The sequence below is a fragment of the Stenella coeruleoalba genome (genome assembly GCF_951394435.1).
Source record: "Stenella coeruleoalba genome assembly, chromosome: 2".
Classification (NCBI taxonomy): domain Eukaryota; kingdom Metazoa; phylum Chordata; class Mammalia; order Artiodactyla; family Delphinidae; genus Stenella; species Stenella coeruleoalba.
The window spans coordinates 90,918,306-90,943,596 of NC_137147.1; the positions used below are offsets into that span (position 1 = coordinate 90,918,306).

Below are 25,291 nucleotides of genomic sequence, written 5' to 3' on the forward strand. Positions count from 1 at the left end.
AATGAGGGTACAAACATTCCCTTCTGAATGTTAAAATATCTGCAAACATCTTCTTTCCACTCATTGTCCAAAATCTCACCAACTTTTTATAACCCCTTGCCTGAAACTCCTACTCAATGCAGTGCAAACTCCTACTCAATACTTGAGTCATGGAGACTCAAGTCTCCGTCTTGACTCGCACAAAAGATCATGGGCTGACAGGAGAGGAATGAACCCTTGCAGAATTATATCCTTCCTTGTCCGCCCTCTCAAGTGCCTGGCTCCTTCTGTGTAAATTTTCCACAGTGTTACACCTCATAATTGCTATGCCTAGCATTAGATATTGAATAATCCTTCCACAACTGTCAAAGTCATGGGTCAGTTTAGACAAGTGCAGAAAAAGCATGTCTGACAGCATTGCAGACATTGCTGGCTGTGAGGCATCGAGCATAAGTTTAAAACTAGATGTAAAACTTTCCAGTACTAATAAACCAATAAGAAATGAAAGAATTCAAATATTCCCATTCTGCTACCCTAATAAATTAATGGACCTCGACAATGATCCTCAATGGCTGCTAACGTCACAAAAAGAGAGACTAGCAGACATGATATGCCTCCGAATGGAAGTACAAACACCACTTATAAAGTCTTCTTGCCAAAAAGTTGATTCTGAATTGAATCAAGCTTCTAGCTCTGGCTAGCAAGTCACAGCAAATACAGGGAACAGAGGAACACAATAAGCACCACCACCACTGGGAAGCAGTTATCAACAGACTGTAAGAAACCCTGCAGCTGTGTACCCCAAGTGTGGTCCAAGGACAGGCCAGTGCCGGTCCACACACTATACATTACTAATCTATAATGAGATAAGGAGCTTAAGCTTGAATCTAAGTCATCTCACTGCTTCCTTCATCTAGAAAGTCTTGCTATGAAAAAATATCAGCTCAGCTAAATAGCGTGCTTAATGACATACTGCATTTATATTCTGACACATGCTCCTCATCTCATCACAGACTGAAAACAAGCATCTAATGGACTGGCATTTTAAGTAACACTGCCCTATAGGTCATGAACCAATTTCTTTTTATTTTTTTCCCCAGCTTTATTAGATATAATTGACACATAATATTGTATAAGTTTAAAGTATACAACATGACAATTTGATACATTTATATATTGCAAAATGATTACCACCAAAGCATTAGCTAACACCTGCACTTGGTTACATAATTACTAGTGTGTGTGTGTGTGTGTGTGTGTGTGTGTGTGTGTGTGTGTGTGGTGAGAACATTTAAGATCTCCTCTCTTAGCAACTTCCAAGTATTTAATACAATATTGCTAGCTATACTCAACAAGCTGCACCTTAAATGCTCAAAGCTTTTTCATCTTATAACTAGAAGTTTGTAACCCTCTGACCAATCTCTCCCCATTTCCCCTACCCTCCAGACCCTGGAAACCACCACTCTACTCTTTGTTTCTAAGTTCAGCTTTTTTACATTCCGCATAGAAGTGATATACAGCATGAACCAATTTCTTCAATAAATAAATTACAAGGAAAAAAAATGACAGAGGGACAATCTATATATTTTAAAATATTTAGGAGATTTATCAACCAATTACAAAATATGGACTTAATTTGGATCCTGATTTGAATGAACTATAAAAAAATACATTTATAACCTAATCAGGGAAATCTGATAATACTAATCAAATTTATATATTAGCAAATATCAAAATAATATTATCAAATACTCACTAGATATTTGATATTTTTTAAAGTAATGCTAATTTTAAATGTGATAGTATTATGTTTGTTTCTTTTTTTTGAATTTTATTTTATTTACTTTTTTATACAGCAGGTTCTTATTAGTTATCATTATATTTGTTTCTTAAAGAGTCCTTGCCATTTACAGATGCATAATGAAATGTTTGCTAATTAAATTATTTTTCAGGGATTTACTTTAAAATAATCTGTGGCAGGGAAGAGAAGTAGGTAAAATAAGATTGACCATTCATTGATAACTGCTGAAGTTGGAGCTTCATTGTAGTACTCTCTCTAGTTTTGTATATATTTGAAATTTTCCATATTAAAAAGTTAGAAAACAACAACTTTGCAGCAGCATCTGGCCTAGTTCATCCTATAGCCATACTCTCCTACATATCATGACACCACACTTCTGCTTTTTTTTTTTCATTCATATAACAACCGTTTCTATCTGCTATACCACTCAACATTCTTGAGCAGGATGGGGATCCCCATTTAGATATAATAACAGTCCAATCCCACCATGTTTACCATCTTAAGCAAGTGGTAAGAACTAACCAAAATGCTTCTGTGAATCTCACATATGCGGCTACTCAAATAAGGTTCATGTTCATTAGATGAGGAATCCAAGAACAAATGACTTAATCACCCTTGTGCAAATAGTTAAGCGTATCAGCCCAGGGAATGGGTTCCCTTGGGCATTGAACTGCTTTCTGACATGATTCATTTTCATAAGGACACCGTATCTTTCTTTATGACAAACATACATCTATCAGTTAATAAAAGAGTTTGAGGGGAAAGGTACTGATTTGTATCCGGTCCATAAGAGGGCTGACATGTTCACAAATGCAAGAATTCTTATAGTCATGGGAAATAGGAAACAAAAGGAGGAAATAATTTAGCAAGGAAGCCTGTTATGTTTTCTGATTCTTCGATGTGTGACAATGTGTCAACTTATTTTCAAGGAGGGGCCCCAAATGCATATGAGCAGTTGGGTCAATCCAAGGTCAAATTAGACATGTTGTCTAGAATTCTGCCAAATGTTCAACAATATAATAAGTCAGAATTGCTGACAAAAAAAAAAAAGAAGAAGAAGAAGAAGTAGGAAAACCTGGCGTGCATATTCTTGTAAAATTCTTAAAAGGTTTTCAAAAGTTTAAAAAGGAAAGCTTATTTTGTTATTTGAGGTTTATTTATTTCCTGGGAAGTTGGCAGAGTAGAGAAAGTACCTGGTATTTGTTTGTTTGTTTGTATCTATATTTTTGCTTTTTTATAAACTTCGATGGTATTGGTGGTTGTGTGATTTACCCCAAGGGAATGAGAGATATTAGGTAATTTGAACATGTTTAATGACAAGCAGAAAAATAACTATTATCTGTTTAAACTATTCCTTATTTAAAGCAGTCTTATTTTTATAGGCTGTGAATAAATGTGAAGCAACCGCAACTTCTTAGAGCTTATTGTCAATCAGTTAAACAGAGGTTGGTGTATAAGGGTGCAGGGTATAGGAATTCTATCAAAGCTTTGTCTAAATTAAGATAATGTATGTTTTGGTCCACTTTCCCAGATGTTCAATAGTTTAAGATCTCTTCAAAGCCAACTCTCATTAAAATCAAAACGGGAATCATTAAAAGAAAATGAAAAAACTGAAAAGATTTTCAATTTCTCAAAAGAAACAGGGCACAGAAGAAAAACAACAAATAAGAATCCCTTTGTACTGACTGAGCATTACGTTGCTACAAGGCATGAAGCCAAAGGAAGGGAATGCTCAGTTGGAAAGTGAAGGCCATGGCTCTTCTCAGGGGCGGCTAATCTGAGTCAGCCTGGCCCCAAATCACACAAGAAAGGCCTGTCCACAAGGCGCCTAGAGAGAACAGCAACGACGGAGCGAGATGGAGTACTGGGTCTGTGGAAAAGGGAGCTTTCTTGGTCCAGAGGCAGATGTGTCGTGTTTCCCACTCAGCATCCTTCCTCTTTTTTGCTACCTGAACTCCTCTTTCCTAAGAGGAACCCATTCCACATCCCTCAGTCCTGGACAGCCCAAGTGCCCAATTTCTTTGGTCACAGTGATGGGCACGTGACAGGAGCAGTGCCAGAGTTCTCAGTGAGATCTGATGTGTGAACGCTGGGAAAGAGTTTCTCTCTTTATCTCTGAGATCATAAGCTGAAAGGTAGTATGACTTGGAATTACCAGTGGTCATCTTGTCTACCCAATCATAACCAAATCTTTACTCTGATAAGGCAATTAAAGCACATTTCCAAAACGGCCAACCATGTGACCACAAAACAGTCCCAACTCTCAGGGCATCTCTTTGCAATACTGCCAAAGAAAGTGGTTTTCAGGCCAGTGCTTCCATTTCCTAAAATCTAAATTCCTTTCACAAAGGTTCTTGAAAAAGAAAGTGTTCATCAGGAAGGAGACAAGACCGTTTGCCAGATCTGCCAGTAAAAAAATGCAAACTTCTTTGAGAGCATTGGCGGGGCAGTGGGGGGGGGGCAATATTAATAAGGAATAATTTGGGGGAAGGGGAAATTGAAAAAATAAAAACCTTATCCATACGTCGCCTTCAGGTATGTATAACCAGATCTCCACAGACAAAGGAAGTTTCCATTAAGATTATAATTTAAAAATTTTTGAAGTTCAAGTTCGCTTCCTATGCTTCTGAAAGTAATTAGCTCCAAGATGAGAAAGTGGAGACTGTGGTATCCAGATATTAATGATCATCTAACTTTAGATAAATGCATCAGGCCCTGTACCAGGAACTTGAAATGTATTATCTCATTAAATCTTGGGACAACTCAGAGGGGTGAGTATTATAATCTCATTTTACAGCTGAGGAAACTGAGGCTCAGACAGGTCAAGGCACTTGTCTGAGATTCCTTCCTAGTAGGTGGTGGAGCCACGATTTGACCCCAGGCATTTCTGTATCCACACTTCCAAGCCTCCCTGAAAACACAGCCAATGGTTATTAGTGTTCACTGAAAATGACTCCTTGGTCCTTTCAAATATAATCCCACAAGCAATACCACTCTACCCAGCTACCCACAACCAGGCTCAAATAGGAAACAGTGTGAAGTAATTATAACATATACCCCAGCCACTAGCTCTGGGTTTTTATGGCTGAACTGCCAAATCACTCCTAGCCAACTCTTCAGGGAATGTGCAGACACTTTCTCAGATTCCAGCTAAAACATCAACTATGTGGCCCTGGGGGATACAGAGCTCACAGGGTGGTAATGGGATATAAAATTTGCAAACTTGAGGTCAGTGGCCTAAACTCTGGGGTGTGAAGCAGCAGCAGTCCATGAAAGACTAAAAACTAGGTGCCGACTTGAAGGTTGTATATCAAATCCTTCCCGGAAAGGCACTTGTTCACATCAGCTCAGACATTAACCCCATCAGTAAAGGGAGAGAAAGAGAGTCCACATGTAGTTCTGCCTAGAATCCGTGGAAGAAGATAATAATATCAACAGGCTTGAGACAGGGTGTTCATTCTGAGAATTCAGCATTAGGTCCAATTCAAACATAGCTGATGCTCAATAAATAGTTGTCACTTGAAGTAGGCAAGTGTTCTATAAAATTGGTGGGATAGATGATACAGAAGACAAGAATTTAAGATTTTTTTTCTTCACTGGCATGCTTCTTGCTTGGAATCTAAATTTATAAATTGGTAGTGTAGACAGCTGAGTCAGCAACTTATAAGATACAGAGTCTGAGCTTACAGACCTAGAACTGCCATGGTTCATCCTAGGACATCTGATGCTTTAATTGCTAATTATTAGTGTGAGTGTGGGGATGGAGGGAGTTACCCATAAGACTCCCAGAGAAGACTCCCACTTCTCTTTCTCCCACCCCCTCCCTACCCCGCTCCCTAGCAATCACCTCCCTTAAAAAGCCCCATCCCACTCAACCCCACCTAATCTGGAGGCTTCCGCTGACAGCAAGGTGGAACCGTGGAGCTAAAACTCCAGTGCGCAGCCTGCCATCAGGGTTGCCCACTGAGAGACTGATCGCACTGCCTAAGGCCAGATAAACAAGAACAAGAAAAATGTTCGTGCCCACATGACGTAGGGCGTTTGCTTATTGGCAGCACAGCTGAGGACTTGCAGATATCCGTCACCCTTTCTAGGGGAAGAAGACAACTAGGAGGCGTGATCTCCTACCCGATAACACACTTCTACTTAAATCCGCCTTTGCCACCGTGTGGCTCAGCTTCCACACCTAGGAAGTGGAGAAGAAAATAAGAACCCTGAGCGCTTTCTAACGAACTTTCTCTGGGCCTCAGTTTCAGCATCTATAAATTTCTAACGTCTTTGCCACTATAACCATTTTGTAATAGTTTTATAAAGATGGATGGCCTGACTATGGAGGTAGACTGGAGTCATGAAAAAACAACATCTACAAACAAGAAGCGTCTTTAAAAGTTACTCATCAAAGGCACCAACCTATGAGGGTCTGACTACACGATCTCATAAATTGGCACCAAATGGACAGGGGAAATGGTAGGAAAAAACCATTATCCATGAGGAGAGGGGATGCGCCCAACAACATGGTACCATATACGCAGGTTCATAATAAATGGTGGATTAACCTGCTTTTCCATTATATTCCTCTAAATGTTTTTATAGGAATCTTTTCTGACATCCAAGCATCCTTCTTTCATATCCTGCCTCTCCTCCATAAGCCCCTGGTCTCCTGAAGAGCCTGGTACCAACGTGGCCAGGAATGAGGTGGTTTTCATCAGTATCTGTCAGACACCAGCATCTTCTCTGTCCAGCCCAGGTCCACTGGCTGATGGGACTCCACTCTAGAACTTTCTCCAAACTCTCTCCTCCTGCCTCCCTCAATCTTTCTCCTTCCCTCCCCTAACAAAAACCTTACCTCTGGTTTTCTTTTTGAACACCCCAAGACCCCCAAGTAAAAATGAACATTTTATTTAGAATTTCTTTTTCTTAATGTTTAACCCTTATTTGATATTCTTATTATCCCTATTTTATTTGTAGCTCAGCTTAGGAAGTTAAAGAAGAAGAAGAAAAAGAAGATGAGATGACAATGATGAAAAAGAAAAAGAAAAAGGAGGAGAAAATGGCAACGAGAAAGAAGAAGAAAAAGAGGAAGAGGACGAAGGAAAAGGAGAAGAAACAGAAAAACAAAACAAAACAAAACAAAAGCCTGTCTCTGGAATACATCTCTTTATTAACAGAGATTTTACTACACTTCAGTTCAAAACCATGAACTTAACAGCAGACATAATGCGTCCATAGAGCCGACATAAATCTTGCCTCCCAACACCAACATCATAGAATGGTTGTACTATATTTGGACTTAGATGTGTTTGGATACTTATATTTGAATGTAAGTATGACTGATGGTCTAGGAATTCACAACCCTTCAAAACACTGAACCAAATCACTTGTCTAACGGCACAGTTCCCCCGCTCTGAGCCTGCTTGCCGTCTGGAATACATCTTTGGCTGGGAATGGTGGAGATAGCGAATTTTCCTCTCTCCCTTCCGCTCTGAGGAGGCTGAATAAATAGACTCAGTGATAACTTCAACCAAAAAAAAGCCACTTGAGAAAGTGGTAAGTCACAAGAACTTAAAACTAGGATTTGATGTAATAGAGCTTTGGGTCTACAATCCAAACGACTGTATTCCTAACCCAATTTTATTCTATTAACAATGTGGCTACTCCATTTACGCAAAAAATAATCTAGTTCGGCTCACTACAATACCAGTTCTAATGACAATTGCACATCTATCTTTATTTACTAATTATAATCCCTGATTGCAGAAAAAAAATGTTTCTGAGGTATACTATACCGACAGATATATAGAAATGGGGCTATTGATAGAAATTGAAAGTCAAATCCCACGTAGAAGGAATGTAAAACATGTCAGATACCTAAATTAATAAAATTAAGTGACTGTGCATTAAATTTGTCCCTGAGTTTCTTAGAGGCTAAAGGAAATGGGCGGAAAGTTAGGAGTTTTATAATTCTTTTATTTGGAAAAACAAAATTTGCCAGTTTTTTAGGAACTATGATTTTATTCCTGGGGTTTGTGAGTTCTTTAAATGCAAACTAAGGACAATGCCCCTAACATTAATCTAAAAGATCACAGAGATACATTATTCATGTAGCGTTTTGCATTCTGAGGTTGCAGTAAGCAAAATACAATGAAGCCTCTTCAATGGGAAACTAAGTCAATCAGACTCGATCAAGTTAGAATTGAAACATCTTATTATCCTTCTCAAACACCCGCTGCCTCACTGTGGTAGCTAATCTCCAAAGAGGCTGCCCCAAATTCCTCCCCTCCCTGCAGACATAGGCTACTCCTCACCTGCATCAAGAGGCAGAGCTCGTTAGTCCATGCCCTTGAACCTGAGCAAGGTCTGTGACTTGCACGGAATTTCGGACCAGGCTGTCTGAAGAAAGTCTGGTAGCTTCCACTTTTGTTTTCTTGGTATCCTGAGCTGCCTTGTAAAAAGTCTGGCTATGCTGCTGGATGGTCCATATGGAAAGGGAGACAATCTGAGACTATATGCAGGAGAACCAAGAAACCCAGCCAACCCTGATAACATGTGAACCCACTTAAGCCCTTCCAGCCAGCTCTTAGCCATTCAACTCAGTCTGTGGACAACAGATGGGGTTAAAACATGTGACCAGAGATGAAGAGGCTATTGTTCAAGATCCAGCCCTAACAGACACTTACCCTGAACAAGGCCTGGTAGCTGCACCTGGGGCTCAGTTTCCCCATTTGCAAAAACACACTCAGTGGCCCCATCCCCAGGGGCAGGCCTAGGCAGGAGATCACATAGGAGATAGCTTTAAAACCTGTAAGACCCCCAGCAGAGCCAGACAAGTGGCTCTTTGCTTCCTTTAGTCTCTTCCTCTGTCCATCCATTTGGATCAACCACACCAAAGTAAACAGGGCTGCAGGTGCCAGTCCATGATCACAGAACAAGAAACACACGTGGAGAAGTCATCTTACTCATTCTAGACCCAATAGACATTGTGGAAAGCAGAGACAAGATTCCCCACTGTGTCCTGTCCAAATTCCTGCCCTCCAGAATCATAAGAAATAATAAAATTATTGTTGCTTTAAGCCACTAAATTTGGGGTAATTTGTTACATAGCAATAAGATAACCAAAACACTCACAAACAAAAATAGCTTGTTTCCTTGTAGCAGAGGGACTAGGAATGACTTTGTCTCTCTTCAGTTTCTCATTAATGATGCTATAATGTTTTTACATATAATCAGTTTCAATGTAGATGGACGTGGGAGTACCCAGGTGCCTCCTCGCCTTTGCCTGTCACAACCAAGTGGTCAAGTACTGCTCATGCTGCCACTCGAGCCTCCTCTTCACCCCCTCCACTGCTGTTGCTCTGGCCATCACCCACTCTCGCCATGACTCGACTCCTAAATTAGCCTCACAAATCTCCCTGCCTCTAGTCTCCCTACTCACTAAACCATATTCCTTTGACACGTTGGCCAGCGTGGCAGAGATCGGATCATGTTCCCATCTTAGAATCCTTTACTAGCTCACCATCCTCAGCTTTCACAACAATCGGATAGTAGCATCATGTGTCCTTTAGTCCCTCTCCCACCCCAACCTATGGACAGACACACATGGTTGCATGCTGCACACCTTCAGGGGGCACTACTTGCATAGGCTACACTATGAACACTATGAACCCCCGAAGCCATGCAGTGCAAACCCTGCCCATCATACTCAATGACCCTCAATCCCAAACACCTTATATCCTTTTTGTTTCATGCTTTTTTCACTCAAATTTTTCCTTATTTCTCTCCTATACTTCCTCCAAGCTCTAATATATATATAATTTACCTTACCCAGTCAATCAATCAAATTGGTCAGACATTCAAAAATTGTCTACTGAATTCTTACCATGTGCCCAGTTCCTAGGTATACCTAGTGATAAAACAAACAAAAACTGAGCCTTCAGGAAGTTCTCAGTACTCCCTTACTAAGTAGTCACTTATTTATCACATAGACCAGAGATTAGCAAACCTTTTCTGTAAAGGGCCAAGCAGCAAATAATTCAGTTTTGCGGTGCCCTACTGTCTGTCACAACTACTCTCACTCTGCAACTATGTGTGAAAGCAGACATAGGTAAAGCATAAACAAATGGGCATGGCTTTGTTTCAATACAATTTTTCTTACAAAACAGGCAGTCTGGTCCACGGTTTGCTAACCCCTGACAGACTTTCACTGTGAAGTCTTTTCTGAAAAATCTCATTCCCACAATGATGCGTCCCTAGTCATAGGACTGCATCTGCCTTTGATAAACATTGAGTCTTTCTCCACAGCAATGGTAGAACATGCTGGCAAAGTGAAGGTATCAGGAATGTGGAAGAAAGAAAGTTACCACATATAGGATTTATTGTAATTGAGAATCATTAAAATATATTGGTTAAGAGCACTCACTAGGAAGCCAGATTCCCCAACTCTATCTCTTACTAGTTTATGTCCCTGGAGGAATAACTAAAAATTACTGAAAAACTGCATCCCTCAGTTTCCTCACCTGTTAAATGGGCAAGTAGGTAGAATGTTCCTCATAAAGGAGCTGTGTATTAAATGAATAATATATGTACAGTGCAATAGTGAGTGATATAGCAGAGCTTGCTATTCTTTCCCATAGGATACAACCAAGGTGAAAAATGACACAGAAAGAATTAAATAGCTCATCATACTGATGAGAACTTAAGACACATACCAGTTTCCCCTGGAAAGAGAAACATCTCTTGCAACTCTATTCTGAAAGAAGTTCCTCACGTGGAACATGAGAGCAAGAGATTCTGAATGACATAATGAGGAATGTCTCCAGCTCGGAACCATGGGCAATGCAGACGGAGGGTGCCTGTGATGGTTACCTACCACACTCAATAGAAGTTCAAGGTATAATACAAAAATACACGTGCTACCCAAAGACCCCACAGCTCAGACATTCTGTAAGTCCTTCTGTGTTTTATCAGTGCCTTTGCAGAAATATCAAAGTTTCTTGTGTGACAAAATATTATATTACTACATTATTAACTATACCTGGGATTTGTGAACTAGCATGAAGGAATATTAGGAATTCTAAGTGGAATTTTACCAAAGTCTTAGTACTGCATTTTTGTCCAGAGGAATGAAAACCAAATCCATAACTAAAATTAATGGAGAAAGAAAATTTAATATTAAGAATTTGTCTTTAAAACTTAACCTTTGCATATCTCAGCTCTCACAGCTGTAAAGGGAAGGTAATAAAAGGACTCACCCTATAGAGATGTTATGAGCATAGAATGAGCTATAATATGTAAAACACTAAGACAAGTGCCTGGTACCTAAATGTCATCTAATCGTCACCTACCACTGCTACAAATGTTATTATTATTTATTTTTTACTTACTCCTATACCCCATGCCCTTTCCTACCTTTCTGCTGCCTCCTGATTTTTGTAATGCATCTGATTCTCCTACCAAATATTAAGCCTCTCCAGGCTGTGGGTGCTATATGTCTCTGGCATTCCACAAAGCAAGGCAGCATTCAATCAAGGCTTCTTGAATTAATGAATTCTTTGAATCCCAGCTTCCACAAGTTAGTGTGAAAACGCTTATGACGGGATTCTTGCTTTTGATGATTTTACAATCTAATGGGAAAATCAAGCTTAACAAACCTGAAATATTAAACTCTCATATGCCTGCCATATAACTCAGGCCTGATACGTTACTGATTTCAGTTTTCTTAAAAAATTTCATGGAACAAAATTCTAAGGTTCTAGAATAGGCCTATTTGTTGGGTTAGTTTCTAGACACAAAGAAATTGTTAATACAATTTATTTCTCTTTCAAGAAAACAGTTTTTAAATCTTATTTTCACCTTGAAAATTAAGGCTAAAATTCAGAAATTGGTTAGGCTCATTGCTTGGTTTATTGCAGGAAAAAGCAAACAAATTATGTGTGAATATCCTAATAATTTGTCCAGCATTTGGCCTGACTAGAGTCAGTAGCATAATACTATAATCTTTTAAAGTACCTGCTATACAAGAAGACGGAGGAATGTTTCACTATTTTTTTAGAAAATTCCAAATAAGCTTGTAGGGATGTCTGTACTGCCATTTCCATCATCCCTAACCTCGTTTCACTATAACTTGATGTATCAATATGTTTAAATTAATTTGTGATACCAACAACTTATGCATGTTTATAAATAATCTCTATGTCTTAAATGTTACAAAATAAATCCCATAAATAATATTTTGTCTCCATCTTCTTGTTTAAAATGTGGAATTGCTGAAACCTTTTATTTAAGAATATCTTTTTTTAATGCTTTCGCAATATTTTAGCTTAATCTATTTAGTAAATGAAATGACAAACCATACCACGGCAGGAGTTTTTCCCCATATTTAATTATTAGCCTATCTGACTTCGGATGAAGTCTTAAAGTCTTCTTTATAAAGTAAAATGGACTTTATGAAGTCTACAGAACTTTTTCTGTGTGCCCTGCTAAAGGTCTTTATTTTAATAACAGACGTCTGTGTAATTAATCCCTCTGAGTTTGTCATCACATAATCTATCCTGTGTATGAACTGTTCCATGTATATTTTTCTGGTAACAAGACCCCTGGAAAAAAATAAACAAATAAACAAAGACCAAAAGGAACCACGCACAAGGGGACAAATTGTGTGAAATACAACCAGTCTCATACACTTATAAGCCAGGCAATAAGCATAGAAGTTCTCAGTCCATCTTATCAGAGATTTGGGAAAAGGAGGTTTCACTCTAAAGAATTTTTCCCTTTGATGGGAAACTGTAATATTTCCTTATTTAGGAGCTAAAGCAATAAGGCAAACATAAATAAATGGTGCATAAGTACTGCTATTCAAGTAGAGTTATGTGTTTTTTTAAAATTAGATCGTCTCCCACACTTTTTGCCTAATCACAGAAGTTAAGAATTTAGCTGAGAAAAATTCTTCTGAACTAAAATTCAAACAAGCTAGGATTTTATTATTTCTCATAAAGTCATTTCACACATGTTAAGCAGTGCCCAGGCAAACAAAAACTACTATACATTTATTACTTGAAAACGTTTTTGAAACTTGCAAAAGTCTCATTTCAAAACACAGAGAAATGTAATTTTTTCAGAGTGACTGGGGACCACACTCATTCCATTAAAAAAAGGATTTCCTGTAAAAACAGAAATTGGCGATTTACTCTAAGAAAACACAGCGAAAGCTGGGAAGAAACTTGAGGATGCTTAAATTTCCACTGTGGAACAACTTCTGCTGCCCAGTGAGAAGGGAAAAAAAAAAAAGAACACCTGCAACAGGATGGGAAGAGAGAAAGACAGGCTAGGACTACACACCCAAAGAGGGAAAAACCACGCAGGTTCCTGTCTGGGACACAAAGGAGCTGACAGGAAAGGCATACATATCCGAAGAAGAATACCCAGACAAATTCTGTGGTCACCTGTCACATCAGAGAAAGAGAAGAAGGCAGTAATTTGTAGGAGAGCCCAGATCAATGCGTGGAAGACACTGATGAGTTTAAAGTACCTTTTACCTAGAGGAAATATTAGTGAGGTGCTGAAAGTTGCTGCCACCAACAGGGCATCAGGCGGACTTAGGGGTTACAAATCACTTTCACTTCATAGACTGTGCATCAAAATGGTAAACAGGTTTTACTGTAGTCAGAGAGGTTAGTTCTGAAGCTGGTAATATTTTAACTCGCAAAAATAGAAGTTTTAAGCAATAACTGGAAAAATGGAACACACAACTGCTCTTCCTGATGATTTATACAGCACGGTGTGGTTAAAAAACTTATTCATGTGAGACTGTAATAGCAATAAGCAGAGAGAATACATCTCAAATGCTATTCAGATTTAAGATCAAAATTGGCATTTGTTTAAAACTTATGGGTAAACCTTTGATCCAGCAATTCTATTTTCCTTTATTAATTTGTATTACATATAAATATTCACATGTACACAAACAAGCAAGTAGAAGAATGTTGGTAACAGCAAAAAATTTCATATAATCTAAAGAGCCATCATTAGGGAAATGTTCCAGCCACATTATGGGATTCTATACGCCAAGAGAATGCACGAAATAGATCCCTATGAGTTGATAGATGGATGCACTGAAGATATATAAAAGTAAGCAAGGTTCGAACAGTATGTATGGTATATTCTATGCATTAAAAAGGATACACACACATATCTATCTGTGTGTGTGTATATACATATATATTATATATATATGTGGATATGTATTATACTATTTCTAGAAAAATACATAAGACAATGGTATCTGAGAGGTATGTACCATTAAATATTTTTGATTGTATATCCTTTTAAATTTTTATTTTTAACCCCAAGTATACGTATATAATACATATATTATATACAAATAACATTTTAGATAACATAAGAACTGTAAAAATAAAGACCTTTATATTATAAAGGTTCATTATTACAGCATATTAATATACATTGTTATGCTATAAAGGTTAATTATATTTGTTAAACTTTTCATATGTATGCAAAATCTCATAGATAACATGAGAATTAGGAACACGCATAATTACTGATCTATTAATACCATGTTTGGGGGAAGGCTTTATGAAGAGTTTGCAATAAGGTAACGTCCACGTTAGTGACCAAATACTGTAACACAGAGAAGTGTTTCTTTATAATCTAAAAAAAATGTAAAACCCAGAAGAACTACGTGCTGGTGTGAGTAAAAGCATGGGACAGCCTGTTAAGCAACAAAGTAAGGCTTAGTTTCTGTTTTCACATTGAGTTAGGGCCTCCCGAGGAAACACGCTGGTTGGTGATAGCACATAGAGACGAGACAAATGTCTGGCTAGGCCTAATGTCTCCCTGCAGACCTTCATCCACAGAATTAAACCCCTACTTCCTCTCTCTCTGTGGGAGCAATGCCATCAGGCTTAGCTATGAAGCTAATATATATGGCAGAAATATATTTTTTGAAGTTAAAATGCTAGGCTAAATCAGGTCCTTTTGAGAAAGGGTGAAAATCAGTTTCAGTCCATCTACTGAACTGGCCATGGGCCGTGCACACAGGGCAAGGCATGTCTGCTGCCTGATCGGTATCAGGCTTAACATGATAAGCAAATTTCCTTTCCAGCACTGTTGGAATCCGTGATTTATTTTCCACAAAGGCCAAGATGGAACTAAGTTAATCATAACTATTTCCTAGGGTCAGAAAACCATGCATATTCCACCACGGCCTAAGTGCTTGGCTCTGAAAACCATGTCGTCCCAGATCTAGAGCAGGGCTCAAACAGTGGTCCGTTCAGTTTACTGTACTTTTTCCTTCCCATACCTGGGCCATAGAAACACAAATTTCACTACATATATATAATAAAAACAGCCCATAACAAAAAAGAATACGTGAAATGTCCAGCCACATATCCAAGTGGACACCATCACTTGGTCACTCAGGGTCATATAATCAAACTACACCACTACTCAAAAAAGAGCAGCAATGAGAATCATAAGAACTTGATAGAAACCTCTGTGTATTTACTGTCTAGGCTCATTACAGGATCCTCCAAGGAGACAAAATGGATCATATATAATCCATCCTGCTGCTTCTCCGGAGGCTTGAACTTAAACACTCTCAGAAAGAGATACTTCATTTTCAATTTGAACAATTTTAAGGGAAGTGTACTCCCACCCTTCTTCAATTCAGGGAACTGGCAATCCTTATAGAGTCAACCTGCCTGATTTAAATATTTTCTGCTAAAACATTTTCTGTAATAGGGGCATAAGAAGGTGGTGAAATGCTCAGTTGCATCTGAGTAACACACACGACAGGTTAAAAACACTCCTTCAAGGCCAGCCACAGCAGCATTACTGCCCGGATGAAATAAAGAGCTTCTAACAACCGCAAAACAACTTCTCAGAAACACTTGCCCTGCTCTGCTTCCAGTGTAGACATCTGAAAGGAAAATTCAGTCCCTAATTTTAATAAGCATAACTTAGAGGAGAACCAACCATTAACTATTTGTCTTCTCTGACTGTCTGTCCCTGAAATCCCTTTCTTTCCTTGCTCCCTTACAAACAGAGCATCTACAAAGATGCCCACAAGGCAAGTACTTTCCCTAAACACAAACGGAATTGGTATGAAGAGAAAGGATGGGCTGCTCCTCTTCTCAGTCGCAGCTCCTCCCCTTCTTCCTCAAAGAACCCTTCTCGCCTCCCAAAATCAGCCTCGACAATGGCCCAAGATTCCTTTTAGCCATGACCTCTCCTCTGGGGCAGAAATCCTTAAAGCGTAGAGGCAAGGTGGTTTAGCCACAAACGCGGCGAGAACTGGATAACCCTTGCATCTCTAAGGTGCCCCCAGGAGGTCTTGTCAAGGATCCTTCTACTGTCGAGAATCGACCCTGTCAGTTCCTCTGGATCTTGATACTCGGGAGAAGAGGGAGGGGACACCCACACCAAAGGAGCTGGCCCGTTCCATTACCCTTTAAGCGCGTCGTGTCCTCCACCGCCTCTTCTCTTGGCCCGGCTGGCTCTGGTTTCCTTCACGTTCCCAGCCTCCAAATTGGCGTCCGCCCCATGGCTCGTGTAGGAAGCTAAGAGCACGGTAAATCCCAGGGCGACCTCCAGCAGCCCCCCTCGCCGCATGATGTCGAGCGGCCGCCGGCTCCCGCCGCCTCTCGCCGCGCCCCGGGCTCGGTCCGGGGCCGCCGCTGCGCCCTGGAGCGCGCCGCGCCGCCGGGGTCCCGCTCTCCCGCCGCCCGTCCCCTGGGCCGGGCTCCTCCCGCCTTCTCCAGGCGCTGCTCCCACTTCAGGCGGCCCCTGCCAGCTGCAACAGACAAATCGCCGAAGCGGGGGAGACATTCAGGGCTTCGGGATGCTGAAGCCTCGGGGTCCCCATTCCCGAGCCCAACCCGCGCGCCGCCTGCGCGTGGCGCAGTTACTTTGGGTAAGTGAAGACCGTTTGGTCCACAGCTGGCTGAAAAGCCCAGGCCCCCGGCGGCAGCGGCTCCAGCCAGCCCCTCGGCCTCCCGGGCGCCGCCTGAAAAAAGCGCCGCAAAGTACCCATGTCCCGAGCAGTTCTAAACCCTGGGGCAAGCTCGCTGCGTTTATTTTTTACTAGCACGAATTGCGCGCGATGCGCGCTCTGACACCCCAGCTCCCCAGCCTGTCCTCTCCGCCAAGCCGCGGGGCTGGAAGCCCGCCGCGCCGTCCCCGGCCGGCTCCGGGCACTGCCACCGCCCCCTGAGCATCTGACGCCGAGCCCGGCACCGGGAGCCCCGGCCCAGGAAGCTGTCAGGCAGGGGAGGGCCAGCGCCAGCTCTGGACGTTCCGGGACAGCCCCTCACCCCAGTCCCTGTCCCTGCCCTCAGCGCGGCGCAAACGCAAAAGCCTCCGTGGCTGAAGCTCCAGCCCCGGTGGCCGCCCGACCCCAGTCGGGACCCCAGCTGCACCCACTGGAGAAGTGGCGGCTCCGGTTCCCGAGGCGGCGGCAGCTGTTCCTCGGTCCTGGCCGCGGCAGCCCTTGCCCCGCTCTGTCCGCAGCTGTCCCAGCTGTGGCCGCCTGTCCGCCTGCGGCACCCACAGTCTCTGCCGCGGCTCCCGCGGCCCCCTCCTTTCCCCACCTCTTCAAGTATCGTCTGCGCAGCGGTTTCTCGCGAGAGAAATACTTTTTTTAAAAAAAGAAAGGAAAAAGAAAATGACACCCCCTCCTACATCCCCCTCATCACCACCCCACCCCTCGGCCCCATCCATCCTTCCTTTCCACTCCCCTTTGCCAGCCACCGCCTCGGCGCGGGGGCCTCCCTCGCTCGCAGGATTAGCGCAGTGGGAGGAGGCAGAGGTGATCGGGTCCTGCCCGGCCTGGGATTTCGCGTTTTGGGGTGAGGAGTTGAGGGAAGAAGTCGAGTAGCGGTTTCACCCGCAGTGCGGCTGGGAGGTCTAGACCCGAGATTAGCCTCCCCCGCGATCTGGGAAGCCCTGCGGGCGTGGAAGGCTGTGCCACCTGTACCTAGAACGCGCGCTGGAGACGGCGGCCCCGGCGAGAGAGGAGACGCGTCCCGGTTGCCCGCGTCTCCCCGGCGCCGCCTCACTGCGTCTCTCGGGTTGGGCACAGAGCGGAGGCCGGAGGCCCGGAGGCCGGGGCAGGGCGCGGCGGGGGCGCAGCGGCGGCCGGGGCTGCTGTGCGAACGGGGGAGGGGGCTCCGCCGCTGCCACCGGCGTCGAGAGCCCGCTCGAGGCGCGGTTCTGAGCCTTGGTTCAAGTCACCCAGGCTGAACCCAAGATGCTCCAAGAGTCTGAGTGGGATTCCGACCCAGAGGCCTGTGAATATTGGAACCTGGCGTTTGGGATGGAGGCAGCGAAGGGGCGGTCCTTTTCCCCAGCCCACAGCTAAGATTGGGCTTCTCCTGGACGACCCTAGACCCTAGACCCTAGACCCTATTTCACCTCCCCAAACATTCATATTCTCTGTCTCCCTCTCCCTCTCCCTCTCCCTCTCCCTCTCCCTCTCCCTCACACACACACACACACACACACACACACACACACGCGGCTGCCTCTCCAGGACAAGCAGGGCACAGTGACTTGGAAGAATATAGTATTTATGGTATCCTTATATAGATAAGGCCCCGTGTTGCCTGCACCCTATAATGGTGTTGGAGGGCAGGAAGCCACACTCTGGGCCCTAGGCACTGGTACTGGAGACCCCCCAGAAAATACCCCTGTAGTAGCCACCAGCTGTCAAGCCAGAAATAAGAGCGCAGCACAAACAGGAATCCTGTTGAAAGGGGTTTTCCTTATTTGTGATTATTTGTGCCCAGACAATAGTGTATAGGGACCTGGGCAAGTTATTTAACTTCTTTCCAGTTGCAAGACAGGAATAGTAATGACCACACAGGGTTGCAATGGTGATGATGAGCCTGCTGAACTGTTATGACACCATGATCTCGAAGATAAAAACAGTGAAACTCTCAAAAATATGAGCCCACGTAAAGTCACAGCCCTATAAGTATGCGGTCTAGTTTGAGTCCTCACCTGCAAAAATTCTCTTACCAGATTCATGAATTGGAGCCTTGATCACACACCCATGGTTGAGTAAAGGCAAGCCTCTGTTCAAGAGGCATTTACTGAACACAAACTGTGTACCAGTTGGTGTGTGGTTGAACCAAGTTACTGGGTGAGCAAGGCAGAAATGTTTCTCCCCTCACATAAGAGTCTACAGGGAAAGGCAGACTTGAGACAAATGATGACTCAAATTTTAAATGCCAAGAAGGAGAAGTCCTGGTTGTTTGCTTGGAGGATATATAATGGAGTACTTGACCTAGGTTGTGGCTGACCAGAGAAGGCTTTCCTGAGGAAGTGTTGTTTAACTTAAATCCAAACACATGACTAGACTTTACTTAGGGCAGTGGTTCTCAACCCAGGCTATACAGTAGAATGACCTGGGAACTTGAAAAAAAAATCTGACACCAGGACTCAATCCCTGGAGGTTCTGATTTAAATAGTCTCGAGTTGAGCCTTGACACAGGCATTTTTAAAAGCTCCCCAGGTAGGGAGAGGTAAGGGTGGTGTTCAGACTGGGAAAAGAATCTGGGCAGAGGGACCATGGCTCAGGAGAAGCAGGGCTTTGTTGGAGATCCACAAAGGCCTTGCCCTGCCCACCAGTTTTCTGGAAAGTTCTGCACCCTCTGGGGAATCTGGAAACTGCCTGCTTTCTCTACACTCCAGCAGCATGTGAGACACTCTGTACTCTCTCTTAGAGTCCTCCCTCAGTGACGTGTTGGACAGCAGCAGCTGAACATAGGGCTTTTCTAAGGCTTTTGCCCACGAAGCAAAGAGTGAACACTGGTGCCCTGCAAGTCCCCTCTTCCAACATTTCTGAACATCTCTATTACCTCCTAACCTTACCCTAAACTGCCTTCCAGGGTTTCACCTCTAAAGGAGATTTAGATTAAATGCTTGCTTCAGGCCTTAGCCCTTTTTTTTCTCCTCTTTTCTCCTTGACTCCTTTCTCAAGTAGAGGAGAGACTTTCTAGTTCCTCTTCATATTGGGTGGGAGTCCTAGGCCATATATTCCCCTCTTAAGGCAATAAGTCTCATGGTTTAACTAGAGTGTTGGAGCGAGAAGGGGTTGAAAACATGACTACTGAAAGAGATTTCTTTCAAATATGTAAGAAATACACCCATTGTCTAGGCAATCGACATATATTAGAGCAGTGTGCTACCAGTACCAAAATTCAGTAGCAAATAAAGAAAATTATGTATTTGCAATAAGATTTTCTTGATGTCAGATGATTCAGGAGCCACCTCTCTTTAAACTTATCGTACTCCTTGCAAAATAAGTCCATGGGGCTAGAATTCCCTTATTTCTCCTCTTCATTTCAAAAAACTCCACCCATCCTAAGAGAATCTGCTCAAATCCCTCCTTGTTCCTGAGGACTTTTTGCTCATGATATCTCTCTCTTGTTCAAACTTCATTGTACTTATTACCTGAATCACTGATTTAATAATATATTAATTGTAATACACAATTGTAGTATGCTTACTCTGTGCCAAGCATTATGCTGGGCACTGATAATTGGCATATTTATTATATTGTTGTGCTAAACTCTTTTTTTAATCACTGTACTTATTCTTCCTAGATGGACTATGGATCCTTAAGGCCAAGGTCACATTCCTTATTCAAGGAAATGTGTACAGTGTCCTAAAAACTGTTACAAAACATAACTCGTTTGTTGGCTGTTGTTTTATCAGTTGGAATCTTCTGATATTTTAGCTTCAAGGCCATTCTCATCACTTTATATCCCCTGAATAAATACATGTGTCAGCAGGGTTCTCTATCTACAAGCAAGAAAACTAACTCTAGACAATTTAAGCAAAAAAACTGCTTCAAGTATTATCAGGTTAGAAGAGGGCTCATTGACCCTGACGTTGGAATTATATGGGGACTAGTGCAGGCAGGTCTGGGTAGAGGCAGCAGAAACACATGGAGACCTTCTTCAGGGTGATACTATTGGGGTGAATTGATTCCAATCATTTGGTCCTTCTGCCACCCCACTCAGGGTTCAGATTCAAAGGCTAGGGTCCAACTGGCCTAGCTAGCCCCCAGTCCTGGCCAGAGAATGATGGAGCATCCTGATGGATGGTCCCAATAATAATGCATGTCATGGGAAAGGGGTTACTCTATAAAGAATGACTGAAATACTGTTACCAAAAACCAGGAGCATATATGTTTGTCAGATACACACACACACAAAAATGTCCATGTGTTCCCTATACCATCTCAAGAACTTTTGAAGATATTTATAATTTATTGAGATAAACCATTTCCAAGAGCATAAGAAGCATACTCTAAAATCAGATACTAAGCCATTCACCACAAACTAAAACATTTCTTTATGAAATGAGTTAACTTGACTCTCATGTAGTCCTAATTCCCTCCATTGATCCATTGATGGTGGTAAATAGATCATTTATAATACAACCAGCTATATCATCAAAAACTAGCTTTTGACTGAGTGTTGTAGAATTTTGCAGTTACAAAAGTATAATGCATATATGACACTACCAAAAACCATATATACGTATAGCAGAAAAACAATACCCTCACATAGATAATCTCATTTAATCCTCACCAGCACTTTATAGGAGGTTGAAAAATAAGGCCAAAGTATTTATCATCTTTCATCAAGAACTGGAGTCTACTTCCCAACCTTTTGAATCTGAGCTTGTGGCTTCCTGTGACCAATAGAAATATGATAGAAGTGACATTGTGTGACTTCCAAGGCTAGGCCTTAAGAGACCTTGCAGCTTCCTCCTTCACCTTCTTAGATGCTGCCCTGAAATGGCCATGGCTTGCAGAAGTTCAGGATGAAAAAGTATGTCCCAGCTACTCTGAGACCCTCACCAAGCCACCAACTAAATGCAGCCACATGTGTGATCCTAGCATATCAGCAGAAAAATTGCCCAGCGAATTCACAGAATAAATATACAGTATCACTATACTTTTAAGCCACTTAATTATTAGGATAGTCTGTTACACAGGAATAGATAACTAATACAAACTTCTAAGGGAAAATATTTCTGTCTCCGTTTTATACATTTATAAACTCACATTTGGAAACACTGAGAAACTTGTTTAAATTCATAGGACTAGAACTGGAGTCAGGGCTGGATTCAAAACCATGCTTTTGACAACAAGTTAAAAGTACTTTTCATTTCATCACCTCATCCATCTGCCATAAAATCTCACTCAAGATCTTGGTTTGCAGTACACTGGAGCCATTCCCTGTATCCATAACACTTCCCTGGTGTCTTCTGGGAAGCTAAGGTTTCACCCCTGGAGCTTCATTGCAATCCGAACCTACATTGCATCCTATTTGAGAGCTCCATTTATTCTATGCTGCAGTCACTAAGATCTCCCAGGAAACAAAGGGATCATAAAAGCTGCTGTAGTCAACTTCTCTGCCTCTCTGCTTCAGTTTCTAGCCCCTCTCACATCCCCAACACATAGAAGAATTCCTTGTGAATAACAGAAGCTCAAAGAATATTTGTTGAATGAACAGATAAATGCATTAACTTCCTTTCAAGATGGTGATATGATGGCAACTTTAAAACCTCACCCCAGTCTTTCTTATCACTCTGTGTGTTAAGGAAAGACCTAAACCTCTCCAGCCATAGACAGAGCCCTAGTGTGTTACATTGCCTGGTTGTGCTTCTGTGTCCATCACTCCCTCTTGGGATGTGATATGAATGAAAGGGACTTGGCTTTGAAAAAGAACTAAAGGTAGAATTAAGTTGCCTTCTCCTATCTATGAAACAAAAACTATAATCACGGACATAGAGAATAGACTGGCGGTTGCCAAGGGGAAGGGGGGTGGGAGAGGGATGGATTGGGAGTTTGGGATTAGCAGATGCAAACTGGCATATATAGAATGGATAAACAAGGTCCCACTGTATAACACAGGGAACTATATTCAATATCCTGTGAAACCATAAAGGAAAAGAATATGGTGAGACCTGCAAGATGGCAGAGGTGTAAGACATGAAGATCATCTTTCTCCCCACAAATACATCAGAAATACATCTACATGTGGAACAACTCCTACAGAACACCTACTGAACACTGGCAGAAGACCTCAGACTTTCCAAAAGGGAACAGACGCTCTCAGGAGACGTACATGAAGAGGCAGGGCCAAATCCAAAGCTGAACCCCAGGAGCTGTGCGAACAAAGAAGAGAGGGAAATCTCTCCATGCAGCCTCAGGAGCAGTGGATTAAATCTCCACAACCAACTTGACGTACCCTGCATCTCTGGAATACCTGGATAGACAATGAATCATCCCAAAATTGAGGCAGTGGACTTTGGGAGCAACTGTAGACCTGGGGTTTGCTTTTTCTGCATCTAATTTGTTTCTGTTTTTTGTTTATCTTAGTTTAGTATTTAGAGGTTATTATCATTGGTAGATTTGTTTATTGACTTCGTTGCTCTGTTCCTTTTCTTTTTTTAATACATATATTTTTTTTCCTTTTTCTCTTTTTGTGAGTGTGTATCTGTATGTGTCTTTGCATGATTTTGTCTGTATAGCTTTGCTTTTACCATTTCTCCTAGGGTTCTGCCTGTCCGTTTTGTTTTGTTTTGTTGGTTTTTTAGTATATATTTTAGCACTTCTTATCATTGGTGGGTTTGTTTGTTGGTTTGGTTGCTCTCTACTTTCTTTCTTCAAATTACTATTTGATTTTTTTTATTTTTAATATTTTTTTATTTTAATAACAATATTTAATTTTTATTATTTTTCTTTTTTTTCCTCCCTTTTCTTCTAAGCTGCGTGGCTGACAGGGTTTTCATGATCCGGCCAGTGTCAGGCCTGTGCCTCTGAGGTGGGAGAGCTGAGTTCAGGACATTGGTCCACCAGAGACCTAGCGGCTCCATGTAATATCACACAGTGAAAGCGCTCCCAGAGATCTCCATCTCAACGCTAAGACCCAGCTCCACTCAACGAGCAGCAAGCTACAGTTCTGGACACCCTATGCCAAAAAAGTAGCAAGACAGAAACAAAACCCCACCCACTAGCAGAGAGGCTGCCTAAAATCATAGTAAGGTCACAGACACCCAAAAAACACACCACCAGACACGGTCTGGCCCACGAGAAAGACAAGATCCAGCCTCATCCACCAGAAGACAGGCACCAGTCCCCTCCACGAGGAAGTTTACACAACGCAGTGAACCAACCTTAGCCACTGGGGGCAGACTTCAAAAAACAATGGGAACTACGAACCTGCAACCTGCAAAAAGAAGACCCTAAGCACGGTAAGTGAAGGAAATTGAGAAGACAGAGAAACACACAGCAGATAAAAGAGCAAGGTAAAAACCCACCAGACCAAACAAATGAGGAGGAAATAGGCAGTCTACCTGAAAAACAATTCAGAGTAATGATAGTAAAGATCATCCAAAATCTTGGCAATAGGATGGAGAAAACACAAGAAACATTTAACAAGGACCTAGAAGAACTGAAGAGCAAAAAAACAATGATGAACAACACAATAAATGAAATTAAAAATTCTCTAGAAGGAATCAATAGCAGAATAACTGAGGCAAAAGAACGGAGAAGTGAACTGGAAGATAAAATAGTGGAAATAACTACCACAGAGCAGAATAAATAAAAAAGAATGAAAAGAATTGAGGTCAGTCTCAGAGACCTCGGGGACAACATTAAGCGCACCAATATTCGAATTATAGGGCTCCCAGAAGAATAAGAGAAAAAGAAAGGGACTGAGAAAATATTTGAAGAGATTATAGTTGAAAACTTCCCTAATATGGGAAAGGAAATAGTCAATCAAGTCCAGGAAGTGGAGAGAGTCCCATACAGGATAAAACCAAGGAGAAACACACCAAGACACATGTTAATCAAACTATCAAAAATTAAATACAGAGAAAAAAATATTAAGAGCAGAAAGGGAAAAACAACAAATAACATACAAGGGAACTCCCATAAATTTAACAACAGATCTTTCAGCAGAAACTCTGCAAGCCAGAAGGGAGTGGCAGGACATATTTAAAGTGATGAAAGGGAAAAACCTACAACCAAGATTACTCTACCCAGCAAGGATCTCATTCACATTCGACAGAGAAATTAAAACCATTACAGACAAGCAAAAGCTAAGAGAATTCAGCACCACCAAACCAGCTTTACAACAAATGCTAAAGGAACTTCTCTAGGCAGGAGACACAAGAGAAGGAAAAGATCTATAATAACAAACCCAAAACAATTAAGAAAATTGTAATAGGAACATACATATCAATAACTACCTTAAATGTAAATGGATTAAATGTTCCAACCAAGACTTAGGCTGGCTGAATGGATACAAAAACAAGACCCATATATATGCTGTCTACAACAGACCCACTTCAGACCTAGGGACACATACAGACTGAAAGTGAGGGGATGGAAAAGATATTCCATGGAAATGGAAATGAAAAGAAAGCTGGAGTAGCAATTCTCATATCAGACAAAATAGCCTTTAAAATAAAGAC

At 41.7% G+C, this 25,291-nt stretch overlaps 1 protein-coding gene across 2 annotated transcripts in view; it reads right to left on the minus strand.

The window, feature by feature from the left end:
- Positions 1-17,400, minus strand: part of FBN1 (fibrillin 1) — a 253,699-nt gene extending 236,299 nt beyond the window's left edge. Inside the window, exons 1-2 of one of the 2 annotated variants that reach the window (XM_079907012.1) lie at positions 17,216-17,400; positions 16,242-16,586 (exon numbers count right to left, since the gene is read on the minus strand). In XM_079907012.1, coding sequence (XP_079763138.1) covers positions 16,242-16,405 — 164 coding nt within the window. In that variant the 5' untranslated portion in view covers positions 16,406-16,586; positions 17,216-17,400. Of the gene's footprint in view, positions 1-16,241; positions 16,847-17,215 lie in introns of those variants that run through there. The other variant, XM_079907011.1, reaches the window with a different exon arrangement.
- Between the last annotated feature and the right edge of the window lie 7,891 nt (positions 17,401-25,291).